Raw genomic sequence first — 17,297 nt, 5'->3', positions numbered from 1 at the left:
AGTTTACGTGCACACCAAGTGTTTGAGAAATTGACTATGAGAAAGTTTGTTGGCTGTAATAATACTTCAGTATAAGATATAGTTATGGCGCGGTTAGCATCTTCATTGATATTAGCTTGGCTGTGATATATAGATTAATCATTTTTAAAGGGGTCTTTTGTACATTTGAAGAAAACTTGATTCGATAAACCTATATGTAGTGTATGAACAAAGCCCCAACGTTTTTCCTTGTTAACTTTGGATTTTACGTTTGTTGGAAAAAAACATCATGCTCTATTGCACACCCAAGTCAATGTTTCATTCATTTCAGGCGAATTGAATATTATCCTCATTCATTTAGAATAAGACCTTGTAACTCAACTAGTTGGCAATCCTAGTATTTTCAATGGAGTCATCGAGGGTTCAAATCCCCCTTGCCCCAACCATCAAATTATCGTTGCTTATGTTTTTGCTACACGTTGTATAATAGATGACTCTTTCCAGGTGACTTTGAACATTAATTTTGGAGGCTGGCCAAGAAGTTGCCAATGGGCACTAAAGAGACACCACAAAAAATTGGCCTTCCACAAATTGTTAAGCGGGATATGGGATTGAAATTGGTAACTATTCCTTATTTTTGAAATCCTAACAATGAACAAGTGATGTTATTGATTACATAGTTGATTCATGGATTTGCTTCTTTAAATTGCTTACTGTGGTGAATATTCTAGTGTGGCAATTTGTCTTCCTTCCCTCCTCTCTAGTATAAATCTTATGTTTAATTAGCTCATGCAAAATATTTGTAGAAATTTAAAGTAGTTATAGTAAACATTTAGGAAAGCGCAAAAACCACTACGTGACAACTCAAATGATTATCTATGTGTATTTTTTATTACCATATGGTCCATACCTATGTGGAAAATCCTAAACAGATTAATGTTCAGATCTCTTGGTGATTAACAATAATAAGTGATTTAATAGTTAATCACACAAAATAATAATCTATAACTTAACAAGATATGTATATATATTCACAATATACTAACTCAGCAGATTATACATATATACCACAGATAAATAAATACCACATAAGAAATTGGTGAGACATGCCAATGACCCAATAGGTCTGATGGTACCTCCCTAGGTAATACCTAGGGGTTGAGGGTGAGGGTAGGGGTTCAGTAGTAGAATAGAGATTTCTAACCGTTTCAAAAAAAGAAATTGGTGACACATAGAATGGTCATGAAGTGGAAAACCAAAGGAAAAACTTTCCAATGGAAAAATCACTACGTGGACAAAGACAGTCACATCGAAAATCACTATAAAGGAATAGTTACGTGGTCAGCGACTTACGAAACCTTTGCCTAGCCTAGACCTACACAACCTCTGCAAACTCCCTGCTTGCCTTCCTACTGCAGTACTCCCAAATTCTCCGGAATCCTTGTGTAGTTGTCTCTTCTTTGTTGCTTATGTTTTTGCTACACGTTGTATAATAGATGACTCTTTCCAGGTGACTTTGAACATTAATTTTGGAGGCTGGCCAAGAAGTTGCCAATGGGCACTAAAGAGACACCACAAAAAATTGGCCTTCCACAAATTGTTAAGCGGGATATGGGATTGAAATTGGTAACTATTCCTTATTTTTGAAATCCTAACAATGAACAAGTGATGTTATTGATTACATAGTTGATTCATGGATTTGCTTCTTTAAATTGCATACTGTGGTGAATATTCTAGTGTGGCAATTTGTCTTCCTTCCCTCCTCTCTAGTATAAATCTTATGTTTAATTAGCTCATGCAAAATATTTGTAGAAATTTAAAGTAGTTATAGTAAACATTTAGGAAAGCGCAAAAACCACTACGTGACAACTCAAATGATTATCTATGTGTATTTTTTATTACCATATGGTCCATACCTATGTGGAAAATCCTAAACGGATTAATGTTCAGATCTCTTGGTGATTAACAATAATAAGTGATTTAATAGTTAATCACACAAAATAATAATCTATAACTTAACAAGATATGTATATATATTCACAATATACTAACTCAGCAGATTATACATATATACCACAGATAAATAAATACCACATAAGAAATTGGTGAGACATGCCAATGACCCAATAGGTCTGATGGTACCTCCCTAGGTAATACCTAGGGGTTGAGGGTGAGGGTAGGGGTTCAGTAGTAGAATAGAGATTTCTAACCGTTTCAAAAAAAGAAATTGGTGACACATAGAATGGTCATGAAGTGGAAAACCAAAGGAAAAACTTTCCAATGGAAAAATCACTACGTGGACAAAGACAGTCACATCGAAAATCACTATAAAGGAATAGTTACGTGGTCAGCGACTTACGAAACCTTTGCCTAGCCTAGACCTACACAACCTCTGCAAACTCCCTGCTTGCCTTCCTACTGCAGTACTCCCAAATTCTCCGGAATCCTTGTGTAGTTGTCTCTTCTTTTCCAGAACCTCTGTCACTCTAAGGACCTTTTGAAGGTTTTCCTTTGTGAACCCCACTGGATTATAGCTCTGTGGTTTCAACCTCACTTTGCTCACAATGAGATTGAAATATAGGTGGGGTAAATAAATGAGTTCTGTGATATTTGCTTAATTTATTGAGTCTAAAAGAATGCTCAAGATCAAGAATATAATAAGACGACGGAGAGAAATTTTTTTTTTTTTTGGCTCTCAAAAGCTCTCTCTCTTTCTTTCTCTCAGCTGGAAAAATGAAATGGCTGAAGCTCTAAAGATTTGGTTTTGCTCTCTTGGTGCTTTCTCCAAATGGCAGCAGCCAGCTTGAAGAATCTCTTCTCTTAGTTTTTTCTGCACAACCAACCTCTAGCCCTTTTCTTTTTGTTTTCATGCTAGCCCACAGCACTCAACTACCCCACTGCATGCATTTAAAGGATTTCAAATTAGTCACTTTGGCTCGCTTAAAACAAAAGGCTTCCAGTTGCTTCCTTTACACACTTTGTGGAATTCAAAAACTTAAGGGCTTGCTTGAGCAGGCTTTAATGGCTTAAGCAAGGGGCCTCAATTGCTTTTAAGCAGGCCAAAAACAGGGTTTTGAGTTGACTCCTAGCTAAGGCATTTCGTGATTTACCTGATGCCTACTTAGTGGGGGTGTTTAGGCATTCGGGGTTTGCCCCTTAGGGGTGGTTCCACTGGCCCATACCTTGAGGGGAGCTTTGATTGAAAAACTATTGTGGATAAACAAATTTTACTTTAAGCTGCTTCAGACTTTATGTTATTGAACCAAAAATAGCAACACTTATTCTAAATACACTCACGGATATTAGCCAACTAAAATTCTAACACTATGTAATGGTCATGCTGACTTATTTAAGCTTAATGGGTCATATGATTAAAATAAATGCGGATGGTCGTTTAATCACCACATATATTTTTTTTGGATAAGTTTTTGGTCCTAAGGGGAAGGGGTAGGGAAGACTCAGATTAGTAATCTTCACTTCATGAGGTGAGGTCTCCAGCCAATTGTGCTATTCTTGGAGTCTATTTATTTGTCATATAATGTGTTGGAGGAGGTTACTTCAAACTGATTTGGTGGGAATTTTGTGCCAAAGTAGTAATTACTACATTTTTGAAGTCCTAAAATGTTGGGCTTGTAGAACTCTTCTATGCTTTCTGCTTGATCAGGTGGTTTCTTATCAGGTCTTCATTTTATTTATTTATTTATAACTTGTGCTTTCTCCCAATGGGTAACCAGAGGCTATAAAATGCATGAGAGACACTAACACAAAGTACAATCAAAGTAATTAGTATCGTTATATCTTATATTTAGAGTTCAGCATGCATTGGGTGTCAATAAAGCCATTAGGTTTATGTGGGCTAATATACTCCTTATTTTTCTTATCTAGAGAGCCAATGGTCATATGGAGTATTTGGGTTATCTTTCACGTCCATAGAATAAACACAAAAGTATGGATACAATAGGGCCGGTAATTATGTACACAGGACAGGTCCTAAGTACAATACATTCTCCACTTTTGCTGTTATTGTCAATTCTCCAACCTATGTACAAGATGACTTTTTTGGGCATGACAAATACAATCTACTATTATGCAGGCTGAACAATGGGTTAATAATATGACCAAAGCTGCAGAGAATGAACTGCCAGAAGTAGAATCAGAGGGTCAACCTTATAGGTCAGTATAAGTGTATAATCATCTTTGCTATCTCTTATAGCTATTAATGTTGATGGGAAATTGTAAGTTGTTCACCAAAATCCTTCACATTTTCCTGTAGGCTTGGATTGGGTGCAAAGGTCTCACGCCAAGCCAAATTCGGACCTTCAAATGACCCACTTGAAAGGAAACTCCGTGCTAAGTTAAACACTGGAAAAAGAAAAGCTGCTATTATTGCCAAGGAATATACTCCATCTGCTAGAGATGGAGGTGATAATGAGGATGATGATGATTTAGACAGTAGAACAAGTGCATTTGACAAGAAGCGAGCAAGAGCTCCTATGACTGTATGTTCACAGGCAAATAAAAAATATAAGTAACTATTTTTCTGTGTCTGTGGAGTCCTTGAGGGTTCTGTCTCTTTTGTTATCTGTCACATATGCTTTTTTTTTTTTTTTGGGGGGGAATGTCACATATACTCTTCCTGTGGAAGATTTGATTCTATTGAATTAATTTTATATAAAATATTCATTAGAGGTGTTAACTTTTGCTTTGCACATGCCTAGTAACATGATTGTGGGAGCTTAAGTTGTACTCCACATTCATCTTCTTAACAATGCTTTGAATTCACGCTGATGGATATGTAGCTTAAAGATTTTGCAGAGCCCTGATGGGTTCCAAGGAGTTTAAATATTTCTAGGCTAAATTTTTTCTTTAGGAGATTTTCTAGGCTAAACTTGGTCACTCGAAAACATTGTGTAAAAGTTTACATGCTTTCTATAAATTCTGAAAAAAAAAAAAAATTTGTCTTTATACTATGGAGTCACCACTAGCTGTATATAGATTTTATATGTCTTAATAGGTTCCTTTTGTAAACATGACATAGTTTTTTAAAATGGGAGCTGCTTGTGTCCAGTGCCAGTGATCACTGAACACGTTGCGATGCGGATACGTGTCCGTATCCTAACGGGTCCAGTGGCCACTGGCCATTGGACAGAAGCCTTACCCTTTTAAAAACGATCTTTGCCTCCAAGCGGTCCAAAAAGCCTAATAGGTTCTCCGAAATTGTGGCCTTCCAATATGGTGAAATTTTTTAAGTAATGCTAAAGAATAAACTCAACTCAGATAACCTTAATCCCAATCAAATTAGGCGTGGATATAGTTTAATAACTAATTGAATGGATCACATGTATTTTTCCATCATTTTATCACCATATAAAATCATATTATATAGCTGAGAGTCTTATAATTTAATTGAAATCTCTTAGCATTTTCAACAGAGATATTCATGGTTCAAATCCTCCCTCCCCCAACTCTCAATTTTTTTTTTAAATGAAAAAAAAAAAATCATACTATTTATTCCCTCCCTAATCATACTAGCATTTTAGGCTTTTATTGATCTCTTTTTAATTTAATCAAAATTAATTAATTTACTCTTTCTCAACATTGCATTGATTACTTTCAATTGCATATGCCAAATCATTTTAAGCGATTCTTCTTCATCTTTTCCTTAAGAGGAACCATCTTCACCATGAGCTTATGTTTTCACTCTTGATCTCATCTTTCCTAGAATACCTATTTGTCCATCATAATGTTCTCATTTTGGTTGTGCTTGTTTCAAGAACATATAGCTTCTTAATAGATCAACAATTTGTACCATATCATAATAGGTCTTACACAAATTTTAGATTTTTTTTTTTTTAAAATGATTACACCATCATCTTGATTAAGTGTGTGCATAGAACTTGATAACTCAGACCCAATCCAATCTAAAGGCAATGAATTTGTTTTACTTGGGTTGGGTGGGTGTATATTGAGTTGGTTTTTTTTGTTAAAACTAAGTTTATTCATTTATTTTTTTCAATATAAGAAAGTAGTATCTTAGCTTTTGGCTAGATTATTTCATTTCCTATCTATGAGATATCTCGCAAATTTGATGGATCAATAGTGTGGTGAATGAAACTTGAGACCTTCAGATTTACGACACATCCTTTAAATCCATTGAACACACCTGTTGGATGTCCCCAAATGACATGTCCGTGTAATTTAGTTGAGACCCATTGAACTTGAACCAAATCGATGTAATGCTTACATATTTTATTACATTTATCAAGTTTTAATCGGTGCATTTCATTTCACTCTGTAATCCATATGCCACATCCCTCCTACAATATTATTTGGTATCTCACATTCTCACAAAATCTTGAGCCTTTAGACGTTTTAGTCAAAATAATAGTTTAAAAGGTAAGCCGACAAACCCAATCACCATGGGGTTGATTTGGATAGGTTAGTTTAGAACCTGTAAATTGGTTTGTGTTGGTGGTTTCTTATTCTGATGGGGTCATGTTAGGTTGTAAAATCCCTTAAAACCAACCCAAGTGCAGCCTTTCTTATGAGTTAATGATCTAAGATTTTTTTTTTAAATAATTTTTTTTACCCTATTTCTTTGTTTATTGAACTTGCTCTCCGTAAACTCAATTCTAGTCCTGCTTAAAGCCCCTTATTCTAAAATATCCATCCAAACTTACAACTTGGGGTTAACTCTGGTCATAGTCTCATCGAGTAACACAATAACATTAGATTAAGGACTACATTTGTAGTTGTTGTATTTGCTTATATATTAAAGACAGTAGAACATAATAATCTCAAATTACTTCTAGCGAAAATATAATCTCAAATTACAGATGAGTGACCAGAAATTTTGCTGGTCTTTCAGAACTACCAATAACGGCTGGTACAAGTATATCATATTTTTCTTGTTTTGAAATCAGTAATCCATCGCATAACACTCACTTTGTATAGCAAAACACTCCTATTGTGAAGCTACTTTATTTTCCTTCTATGCTACAGAATTAGTAACAAATCACACCACCTTGGAAAATACAGCAACAAAACAAATAAAATAAAGAAACACGCCCTCAAAACAAAGAAAAGTGAACACACAGAAGAATAAATGGAATCAAACACACTAACGAATACACCCTAGACTAAATTATCACATCATATTCTACAAAATCTACAGCAAGAACACCTTTATCATTATTGGGAAAATGCACACTGACCCAGATTTCATACTGGTACTCACTTGAAAGTTGCCATAGAAAACAGGCATTATTTGTATTCTTGCAGGCAGCGCTTGCAAACTGGATTTTCTGATCCCCAATCCAGGAAGGATTCTTTGTTTTGATGATTTTCACCTACAAGGGCCCAAAAGCCACGGTTCTATAATGTCGAAGAGTGTAAGATATCTACAACATTTCAATACGCAAGTTAGAAGAAGCCGTGTCAAACCGTCCATCCAAGGGATGTTCAAAGTCCCTCCCAAATGGTGAATGTCACCCGTTTCCCTGATGAACAAGAAACATTGTGCTTTCTGACTGCCTCAACACTAGGTCGGTCAATTTATGGCATGGATGGAAAGAAGTCAATTTTCTTTTACAAGTTGATGCTACTTCCATCTTCCTCCAACTCAGCTGGAAGGACAGGATGCACACTATCTGGATTTTCATTTATACAGCTTAATATGGCATCTTCCATTAAATCTTCGAGAATGGCTTCACCCATCTCAACACCAATAGCATCAGTATCAAAACGAAGATCCATCCATGTTCCCATCCTTGACATGTCTTTTCTGACAATTTGGTCCAAAGTATGAGGCAGAGGCAGAGGAAGGAGATGCCAATATATCCCTTCCCAAACCTCACGAATAGCATTTTTCATGTTTGGAGCTGGCTTTATGCTAGGCTTTATGAATGACACCCAAGAGAAGAAACTACAATGGTGCCAACAAACATCCTGGAGAACTTCATCAATACAGTCAAAGAGGAGCTTCTGGTCGTAGCAGAGCTGGTTGGGAAAGAACTCACCCTCGTGAAACAATGATGGGTCAAGGAGCTGGTCTGAAGTATGATATTTCACACAGAATTCATCCCAGTTCAAGCCAGATGCTTGCAGGACTGCTTTTACATATTCAAACATAAGTTCATTTTCTTCTAGACAAGTTTTTCCACCGTTAAATTGATTAGCAGCTGAAGAGTCATTTTCTTCATATTGAATCTGTATTGGTTGCACTGGTAGCCTGACTGAAGAATTGTGAATAAATTGACATTAGCCTTATACCCAAAATGAATTGTGAATGTTTCAAGTCATTAAAATTTCAAAATGACTGCCTACCAGGTTGGGATATGGACTTTGTAGGGCTGATGTCGTCCTCTGGGAATAGTGGCTCAAGAACAGATATAGGACTTGGCCGCTCTGGTACATCGACAACACAAATTTCCAGATTTTCATTTTTCTTGTTGATTAAGGAGTCAGAAGGGGACTCTAGCAGAGAAGATGGCACTTCTTTCTCTTCAAATGATTCCTGGGAGAAGAACAAAAATAGTTGTTAGGATAAAATTATAGATATGGAGGACAAATCCATAAAAGAAAAACACAGAGGGATGACAAATTATAGAGTTTTTTTTGTTGTCTTTTGGCTCTGCTTTTAATACATTAAAACAACAACAACAAGAAGCCTTAATCCTAAATTTTTGGGGTCGGCTATGAATCCTTAGCAAATTAGTTAGGGTCGGTCACATGAATTCTTTTCCTCCATTATATTCTATTTGAAGTCATATTCTCTATTACTTCCTTAATTGATAAGTCCTTTTTTATTACTTCCACTAATGTTATTTTGGGTCTTCCCTATTACATTTTTTTGTTTCCTCAACTTAGATCAACACACTCTTTCATATTAGTGCATTAATTTCTCTCTTCTAAACATGACCAAACCATTTCAAGTGAATCTCTCTCATCCTTTCACCACTATCTTTAAGCAGATTTCTTCATTTCAAATCATTTTGTGTATTTCTAATTATCCATCTTAACATTCTCATTTCGACTACACTCATTTTATGAATATTTTGCTTCTTAACAGCCCAATGTTCGATACCATGAAGCATAGATGGCTGTATAGCAGTCTTATAAATTTTCTCTTTAACTTATTAAATATTCTATGATTACACAATACACCTAATGCACTTCTCCATGTCATCCACCCAATGACCACCCTACTCTTATCCTATGAGCCACATCCTCTTCAATCTCTCTATCTTTATGAATTATTGATCCAAGTTATTAAAAGTTCTCCCTTTTTAGTATCTCTCACCATCAAGTCTTATCAGCCCTTTGTTTGTATTTCTAATTACTTTGTTCTTGCAAAATGCATCATTATGTTCCTAATGCTCTTTGGAAAAAGGTCAAAAACTGCAGACAAATCAACCAGCTGCAAGTATATCATCACCCCTGGCCTTTGCCACAAAGGCAAAGCACAAATGGAATTTATCATCTCTGAACACGTCTGTCATTTATATTAAAACTAGTTTAAATGTAAGGAATGGAACATGAAATACCCAAAAAAAAAAAAAAAAAAAAAATTATATATATATATATATGGAAACCATCGTATCACATAAAGCCAGTAAACCATTTTAAAAAAAATTTATGAAAAATAGTAATTAAATTTTGTTACAAATTTTTAAAATTCTCATAAATAATTTGCTATAATAAGTAAGTAATGTATAATTTGAAGACATATATTAAATAGACCTAAATAAATAATAGCTGAGTACATGAATTTTATTGTGGCAAATCATTAATGGATAATTAAAAGATTGCTAACTTTTAATACAATTTTTTCAATTTCTCATAAAAAGTTTATTACAATATATAATTAATATATAACTTTAGGACATACATGAACTAGACCCAAATAAATAATAACTGAGTACGTGAATATTTTGGTGGCAAATCATTAATGGACAATGGAATGATGTGGCTTCCTCACCCCCCAAGAAATATGAATGATATGGTAGGATTGAGTGTGAGCTTGATCTCAATCTCGCTAAGAAGACGTTCATATAAGTCGTTTGTAAATAAAGCAAACTATTCATATATATAGATTGACTTGACAAAAGTGTTACACATTTATCAACGGTTAATAAACGTCGAAATAAGTCATGTTCTTTTCAAAAAGAAAAAAAAAAGTTGGATGTACTCTTTCACTTTAATCAAAATGTAATAATCTGATTCAAAATATAAATGTAAACAAAATAGTGCAATTCCAAATTGATTTTCAACCGCCTATCAACTACATTTATAACACAATGAAGCAAATTGTACAAATTACTCCCTATAGATCCTAGGCCTAAAGCCAAAATTCCCCCCCAACGAAACTAGTAGAACAAGACCTGAGACACCACACACCAGCCACATGTACATTCATTTGATTACCTTATCCATTGTATTTGATAAGGAATTCTCCCCTCTCCATTACAGCACAATGTACACAGAAGCCATGGCCTTTTTTTGCACTTTTTTAGAGCTTTTCCCCAGCACGTGTCATTACTTATCTGGTTGCAATCTTGAGACTCTTATCTTTCTTCTTCAGTGCTTCATTTAAAGCTGTATGAAAACAGTCATACAAAGTGCATTGCCACTAGTAACTTTTCTTGCTATTTTATGTAGAACAAGTAACACTAAATAATAGGCTAGAAGCCAGAAGTAGATGGGTAAGATCGTCTGCACGTATTAGATTAGCAATATGAGGTAATAGTGGACAAAAGAGGTGAGACTACTGGGAAGTGGTGGTTGTAACATTAATGGAAGAGGTGGCCACCTGAGGACAATGGATACATTTTTTGTTTTTACTTTAAAGGTTAACCTAGATAGTTTTATACTTTTATTAGTTATATACAGGCCAAATTTGACAGCTACACTTAGCTAATAAATTAAAATTTAACATATAAACACACATTATATCCTGAAACAGTACACTAGTATGCAACGTACTGAAATTTTTCATTCCAGTGGCATAACCAAAACAGCCACTAGTATGGCATTTATGATATTGAGATGTAGAGCTGGTAATACTGGTGGCAGTGATGAGTTATAGAGCTTGGAATTATGAATCTCGGTTTTTACTAAGGGCATGTACTCCTCTCGTTTATGAAGATTTTGAGTTCTTTAGTAACTAGAGATCCAATAGTTTTAGAAAAATGAGCACTGCATTTCAACAATATCATAGGAATTTAAAATCCATGCCTGCAATTCCTAGGAAAAGGATGGTACCTAAGAGCTATTACCTGTTTCAAGCTTTCGCTATATCCTTTATCATCACAAATTTCAGACATATCAGCATTTTCGTCATCTCTGGTAATTGAAGAGTCACTTGGATCAGGATGAGCATCCAAGACACTAATCTCAACCTGTACTACAATTTCAGTCACAGTCACTTCTACAGTCTTGACAACTCCTGCAGAAGTAATGAATGAATAAGCACTAAAGAATCCAAAAAGCTAAAATAAGTATGAAAATGCTACTCACAATAATTTGGACAGTTGAGGAAAAAAATACCTTCAGGACTTATCTCATCATCAGCAGAAACAACAATTTCTTCCACTCCATTAACATGAAAAATATCATCTGATATACTTGGATTTGAGTTAACAGCTTGTATTTTATCATCACGGCTGTCAGAAATGGACGATTCACTCTCTAAGTTGTGTGCTGCACGACCTAAAGGGCTGGCATTGTTTTCTCTTTTGGGAGACTGTGTATTTGAATTGAGCTTCCTAGTTTTTCCACAGGCAGAAAACCTCATCTGTGCAGTTACAAATTTATCCTCCCAGTCCCTTGCAGGACTGCCAACAGGAGTCGAGTTATACTCAGGAAGAGAGAGAATTCTCCCTAGGGTTTTAGGAGTTTGTTTGCTTGAACAATCTACACCTTCTTCCCCTATGCTCAGCATCTCACACAGATGTTTCTTGGCTTCAATGTAGATATTAGATGCCCTTTGCTTGGGATAACCATCAATTTGATTATCTCTTCCTGTACTACAATTTCAGTCACAGTCACTTCTACAGTCTTGACAACTCCTGCAGAAGTAATGAATGAATAAGCACTAAAGAATCCAAAAAGCTAAAATAAATATGAAAATGCTACTCACAATAAATTGGACAGTTGAAAAAAAAAATACCTTCAGGACTTATCTCATCATCAGCAGAAACAACAATTTCTTCCACTCCATTATCATGAAAAATATCATCTGATATACTTGGATTTGAGTTAACAGCTTGTACTTTATCATCAGGGCTGTCAGAAATGGACGATTCACTCTCTAAGTTTTGTGCTGCACGACCTAAAGGGCTGGCATTGTTTTCTCTTTTGGGAGACTGTGTATTTGAATTGACCTTCCTAGTTTTTCCACAGGCAGAAAACCTCATCTGTGCAGTTACAAATTTATCCTCCCAGTCCCTTGCAGGACTGCCAACAGGAGTCGAGTTATACTCAGGAAGAGAGAGAATTCTCCCTAGGGTTTTAGGAGTTTGTTTGCTTGAACAATCTACACCTTCTTCCCCTATGCTCAGCATCTCACACAGATGTTTCTTGGCTTCAATGTAGATATTAGATGCCCTTTGCTTGGGATAACCATCAATTTGATGTTCCTTACTTATTTCAGCATCTTTCAGTTTTCCAGTCTTGTCTCCTTTCTTGACATCAACAGCAGGTCTGACAACTCTTTCCATATAGAAATGATCTTTACCTGGAGAATTTCTTCTTGCATTTTCCTTATCAGTCCGTGTCTCACCATCTCTCAAACTTTGAAGCTTATGAGGAAAATTACCAGAAACAGCAGTAGTAGAGATTCCATGCCATTCCTTTCCCATGGCACTTTTCAGCTTTCTCTTAATTTCAGCAAGAAAAAAATGTGCACCAACTCTCTCAGTCAATCCTTTCTCTCCAACAAGTTCTGGTGAAGAGCCAAGACTACTTTCAGTTTTGGAATTTCGCAAGCCTGCTGGTCCAGGCTTCAAAATAACAATTCTATTTGGGGTTTCAGAATTTGCATTCTGTTTCAGTGGGTTTCTTTCCTGAGACTTGACCTTTCTCCTGAAAAAGTTACGCTGCTGCTTACGACTGACAAGCTCCTCAGATTGTCCTAAACCACTGAGCTCCAGTTCTGACATATTGGATTCTGGAAGTGACTTGGGTTCTTTGCCTTTCCCTACCTGGGAATCCTGCAAATTTAGAACATGTTTTGCCAAAAGTGAGTTCGGGTCTTGTACTAGTTTCAGAAGCAATTCCTCATCTGAACATAAAATCTCAAGTGCACCAATGAGTTCTTTGGAGTGGAGGTTTTTCCCATTTTCTTTGAGATGTTTTGCATTTATAAACTTCTGATTTATAAATTCTTTGATTGTCTTGCTCAATTTCTCAAAATCAGAATGCTTCTGGTTTGATTGCACTTGAACTTCATCAACCTGGTCATGCTTCACAGTACTTAAACTCTTTTGATGGATCCAGTGACAGAACTCTTCCATTATTTCATCTATACCAACATTATCTATTGATTGTTTCTCTGAGTTCTGATTACAAGAGCATTCCGTTTCCAAGATTTTATCAGCATCCAAGTCCTGCTTGTCCATATCACGGCTTTTCTTGCGACCCTTTTTTGTTTTTATGTGCTCTGTATTTATGTGGCTTTCATGTCCTGACTTGCTCAGTTTTATTTCTACTTCAGCATTGCCATTGCCCTTCTTGAGGTCTTGTTCATTGAACATCTCCTCTTCTATGAGTTTCTTCACACTCGGCTTACCAGCATCAGTTGTCACTAATACTGTTGTACTGTCTTCACCATCCTGAAACATTATAATTTAGTATTATTGAAACAATATCACGATCACCTATTTCCACAAGATAGCACCATATTAAAGTAACCAACTTCACACTAAGTTTGGCCATCAGACTAAATGGCAAGACTTACAAGAGTGCCTTGATTATCTTCATCTAAATCAGTCAACGTCTCAAACTTATTCTTTGAATATCCAGCACCTGCAGAAAGGAATAGAAATTTCAACAAATAAGGATCAATGCCTTTTTAAAAATAGAGTTTCTTGAAATTTACTAACATATTAACCTATAATCCTAATTCAGAAAGAAAACACATGTAAATCGACATGTTAACTATTGACTATTGTCTTGCAAAATACCTTAAAGAATCCAAATCCAGAAATCACGCATGAATAATAAATGGGGGACAACATTAAATTTTTATTTTTTTTTAACAAATAAATATAGGAAAAGCTTGCATGTTACAAGTAGCATTTTGTCCAAACCAGAAACATTCCATATAAAATACATGTTTGTATCTATGTTTTTATTATTGAAAGTCTGAATAATAAACCGAATTCTTACCAACAGCTTGCCTGCTCCCACGCTTCCTATCTGAAAGCAGCCTCCGAGTAGTGCGACCCTGGCGGAAGTCGAAGATACTGATCAAGCCCCACATACAGCCTGACTGGTCTTTTTCATACCGCACAAGGCGTCTCTGGGATCTCTTCCCCATGTTGAATGAGTGATTCTTGAATATAATTTGGCTTTGTTCAATCAAAATTCCACACCAGTAATACCCACATTAAACCTGATAAATAGAAAAAAGAAATAATATAGAAGCAGCATAAGTCTATTAGACAGAAGTATCAACGATCTCCTCCTCTCAACACTAGGGTCACAGTTGCTGAATGTTAACAAAACACCGGATTTAAATAGGAGTACTTACTATATTGGTCTTGCAAATCATGGTAGAACTACAAAAATTTTGTTTTCCACATATGAAATGCAAAAAGATCTTACTAATTAGTAGCAAGTTGTTAATTTGATATAATAAAAGCAAACAATTGTGATCATAAAGAAATAAGTACCTCAAATTTAAAGCCCTTAGATGAACAGCAATCTAGCTGGACTAACAGAGAAAAAAAAAGATGAACAAATTCCAATTCCAACCCCTCAAGCTTTCAACAGTGTAAAGCTCAAGCTAATGAAGCTTTCTTTGGATGGCAAGGCATCAAAGCCTTCTTTTTTAATCTACAAGCCTTAAACAGCATCTCACATCACAAAGCTCAAAATCCCGGTATTGTGGCCTTCCCTTCAAAGAAAAGACCATTTAAGATAACTAATCCTCTCAACTTTAACTGATGCCAAATTGGTCAAACCTCAATAGTTCAGCCTCAAATTTCAATGAACAATTCAATTACCAACTCTCTGAAAAAATGTGATCAAAAGCTTGAGGATCACAAACCCAAATCCCACAACCACTACAGTTGAATCCAACTTTGATGATTTCTATACAACTGGATTGATGATTCTGGAAATTGCACAGTCAATCTTTGCCAAAACCAATTGAAAAAATCTTCATCCGATGCAAATGCTTCAGCTACCAAAACAACAATAAATATCTTGGAAAGTCAAAACTGCAAGTCTCTCCAATGTACCATCAAAGACCCCCCAAAAATAGAACCCACTTGAAACACTCAAAATCACTCACTTTCAAAAATTCCAAACTCAAAATCCAAACTCTCTGAATTCTCCGCCAAGCGTCAAAGCTTGAATCACCAAGAGAGAAGCCAAGAAAACCAAAACTTTCTAAAAGTACCCAGATGAAAATTCAACAAAATTATACCAAAAACAAAGACTTTTTTTCCCTTGTATCTTTGTGACAGCCAAAAAAGAGAGGTTGAAATGCTTATCTAACACCGACCCATTATTTTTTTTTACGTAAGAATTTTGTTCTGAAATGGGGCAGCCATTAAAGACTGAGAAAAGTGGAGGTGTGGTGAGGTGGTGAAAGAGAAAGGAGAAAGCTTTACAATGTTGTTGGCTGACAGTGGAAGAATACGTGACAGTTGGGGTAGAGATAGCTAGTGTGGGACCCATTAAGAAAGAGAGTTCTTCTGAGCACTTTGATGGTGACCTTTGTGTGTAAGAAAAGTTTGGTCTGTCTCCATTTTCTCTGCTTCTTCAGTTTCATTTTCAACCATCATCAAAGACACCACCACCAACGCCACGACCACCCCCTTTGGATTTTCTCTCTCTTTCTCTATCTGTGTGTGGGTGTGAACTGTAAAATTCCTGGTATTTATTTGCTTGCACTTTGTTTGTGTTGCATTGCTGCAGGTAGGTACAATCAATTGTACAAAAGGAACTGGTCCAAAAGTTGACGTGTGCTATGCAGTTCTTATCAAAGTTTTTGAGCGTTGAAAAAATTGGAAATGATATAGAGACTTGGCAGGGAGGGCTAATTATGTTTTTTAATACTTATTTAAAATTGTTTTTTTTAGCTAACATTTAGTATATCGTAAAATTTTAAATAAATTTATTAATGTGTGTCTTTATGACATATATTAGTAAATAATTTTAAAAAAATTTATGAAAAATTATCAATTTTTTTGACAACTTTTTCAATTGTATATAAAATATTTTTTTATAAATAGATGATTAATGTGTTCCTTAAAAATATACGTTAACCAAATCCATTTTTAAAATCTAAGTAGAAATAAAATAATATAGAATCTGTCATTTTATCACAAAACCAAATATTTAAAATACAAAATTACAAGCTAGTTTCTATCTTATTATTAATATATACACACACACACAAAGTTACAAACTAGTTACATTCTAACTTTTATTAAAATATATATATATACACAAACTTGTTACATTGTCAAAAAAAAAAAAAACCATTAATTTTTTCAATTTTTTTTAATCTAGAAAAAACCATTATTTTGTTGTCTTTCTATATAATTTAATTTTAAAAAGACTCCAGATTTGTCCAAACAAGGTAGCTGTTAATCTATAATTATGTTGACCTATTATAAACATAAAGGATATGAGATTATGTTTTTAATCCTAATTAGGGAAAATTGGTAAATACCTTTAATTTTGAAATCATGTAGCAAAATATCCCTCTTTTCAAAGTATTTAGCAAAATGCTCCTGTTTTAGAACTCAATTTTAATAAAATAGTGTTTTGTGTAAAATTTGATATCTTCAAAATCGAGTTTTATATGTATTTTTGAGTAGAACTCAACATTAGCAAAATATGCATTTGACATTGCTAATATCGAGTTTCACCTGGAACTTGAGTTTGTTAAAATCGAGTACAAAAAACAAAGACATTTTACTAAATACTTTAGAAAGGGATGTATTTTGCTACATAGTTTTAAAATCAAGGATATTTACCCATTTTGCCCTAATACAAATATTGATTTGTTAAAATACTCAAGTTAGCATTTGTATTTGGGTATCTAAAAAAATACATATTTTACACACTCAAAAGCTTATCTA

General features: G+C 34.9%; 2 protein-coding genes across 4 annotated transcripts; one reads left to right on the top strand and one right to left on the bottom strand.

The window, feature by feature from the left end:
- Nucleotides 1-1,469: 1,469 nt before the first annotated feature.
- LOC112011785 (uncharacterized) lies at nt 1,470-4,684 on the top strand. Of its 3 annotated transcripts, XM_065760030.1 has the most exons (4): nt 1,491-1,605; nt 3,865-3,925; nt 4,073-4,152; nt 4,253-4,684. In XM_065760030.1, exons 2-4 carry the CDS (start codon nt 3,872-3,874, stop codon nt 4,509-4,511), a joined length of 393 nt encoding a protein of 130 aa, XP_065616102.1. In that variant the 5' UTR covers nt 1,491-1,605; nt 3,865-3,871; the 3' UTR covers nt 4,512-4,684. The 3 variants fall into 3 exon arrangements, with proteins under 3 accessions (XP_065616101.1, XP_065616102.1, XP_023899892.2); XM_065760029.1 differs by lacking the exon at nt 3,865-3,925 and having other exon boundaries at nt 1,470-1,605; XM_024044124.2 differs by lacking the exon at nt 1,491-1,605 and having other exon boundaries at nt 3,887-3,966.
- Nucleotides 4,685-6,761: 2,077 nt separating this feature from the next.
- Nucleotides 6,762-16,054, bottom strand: LOC111986545 (uncharacterized). Its single transcript, XM_065760010.1, is given in 9 exon segments — nt 6,762-8,213; nt 8,305-8,494; nt 11,256-11,425; nt 11,527-11,992; nt 11,995-12,047; nt 12,149-13,811; nt 13,937-14,004; nt 14,368-14,593; nt 14,874-16,054. Coding segments are annotated over 8 exon segments (3,408 nt in total). The 5' UTR covers nt 14,519-14,593; nt 14,874-16,054; the 3' UTR covers nt 6,762-7,566.
- Between the last annotated feature and the right edge of the window lie 1,243 nt (nt 16,055-17,297).

This window comes from Quercus suber, unplaced genomic scaffold (assembly GCF_002906115.3).
Source record: "Quercus suber isolate HL8 unplaced genomic scaffold, Cork oak 2.0 scaffold_350, whole genome shotgun sequence".
NCBI classification, from domain to species: Eukaryota; Viridiplantae; Streptophyta; class Magnoliopsida; order Fagales; family Fagaceae; genus Quercus; species Quercus suber.
This window is presented reverse-complemented; position numbering and strand designations above follow the sequence as displayed.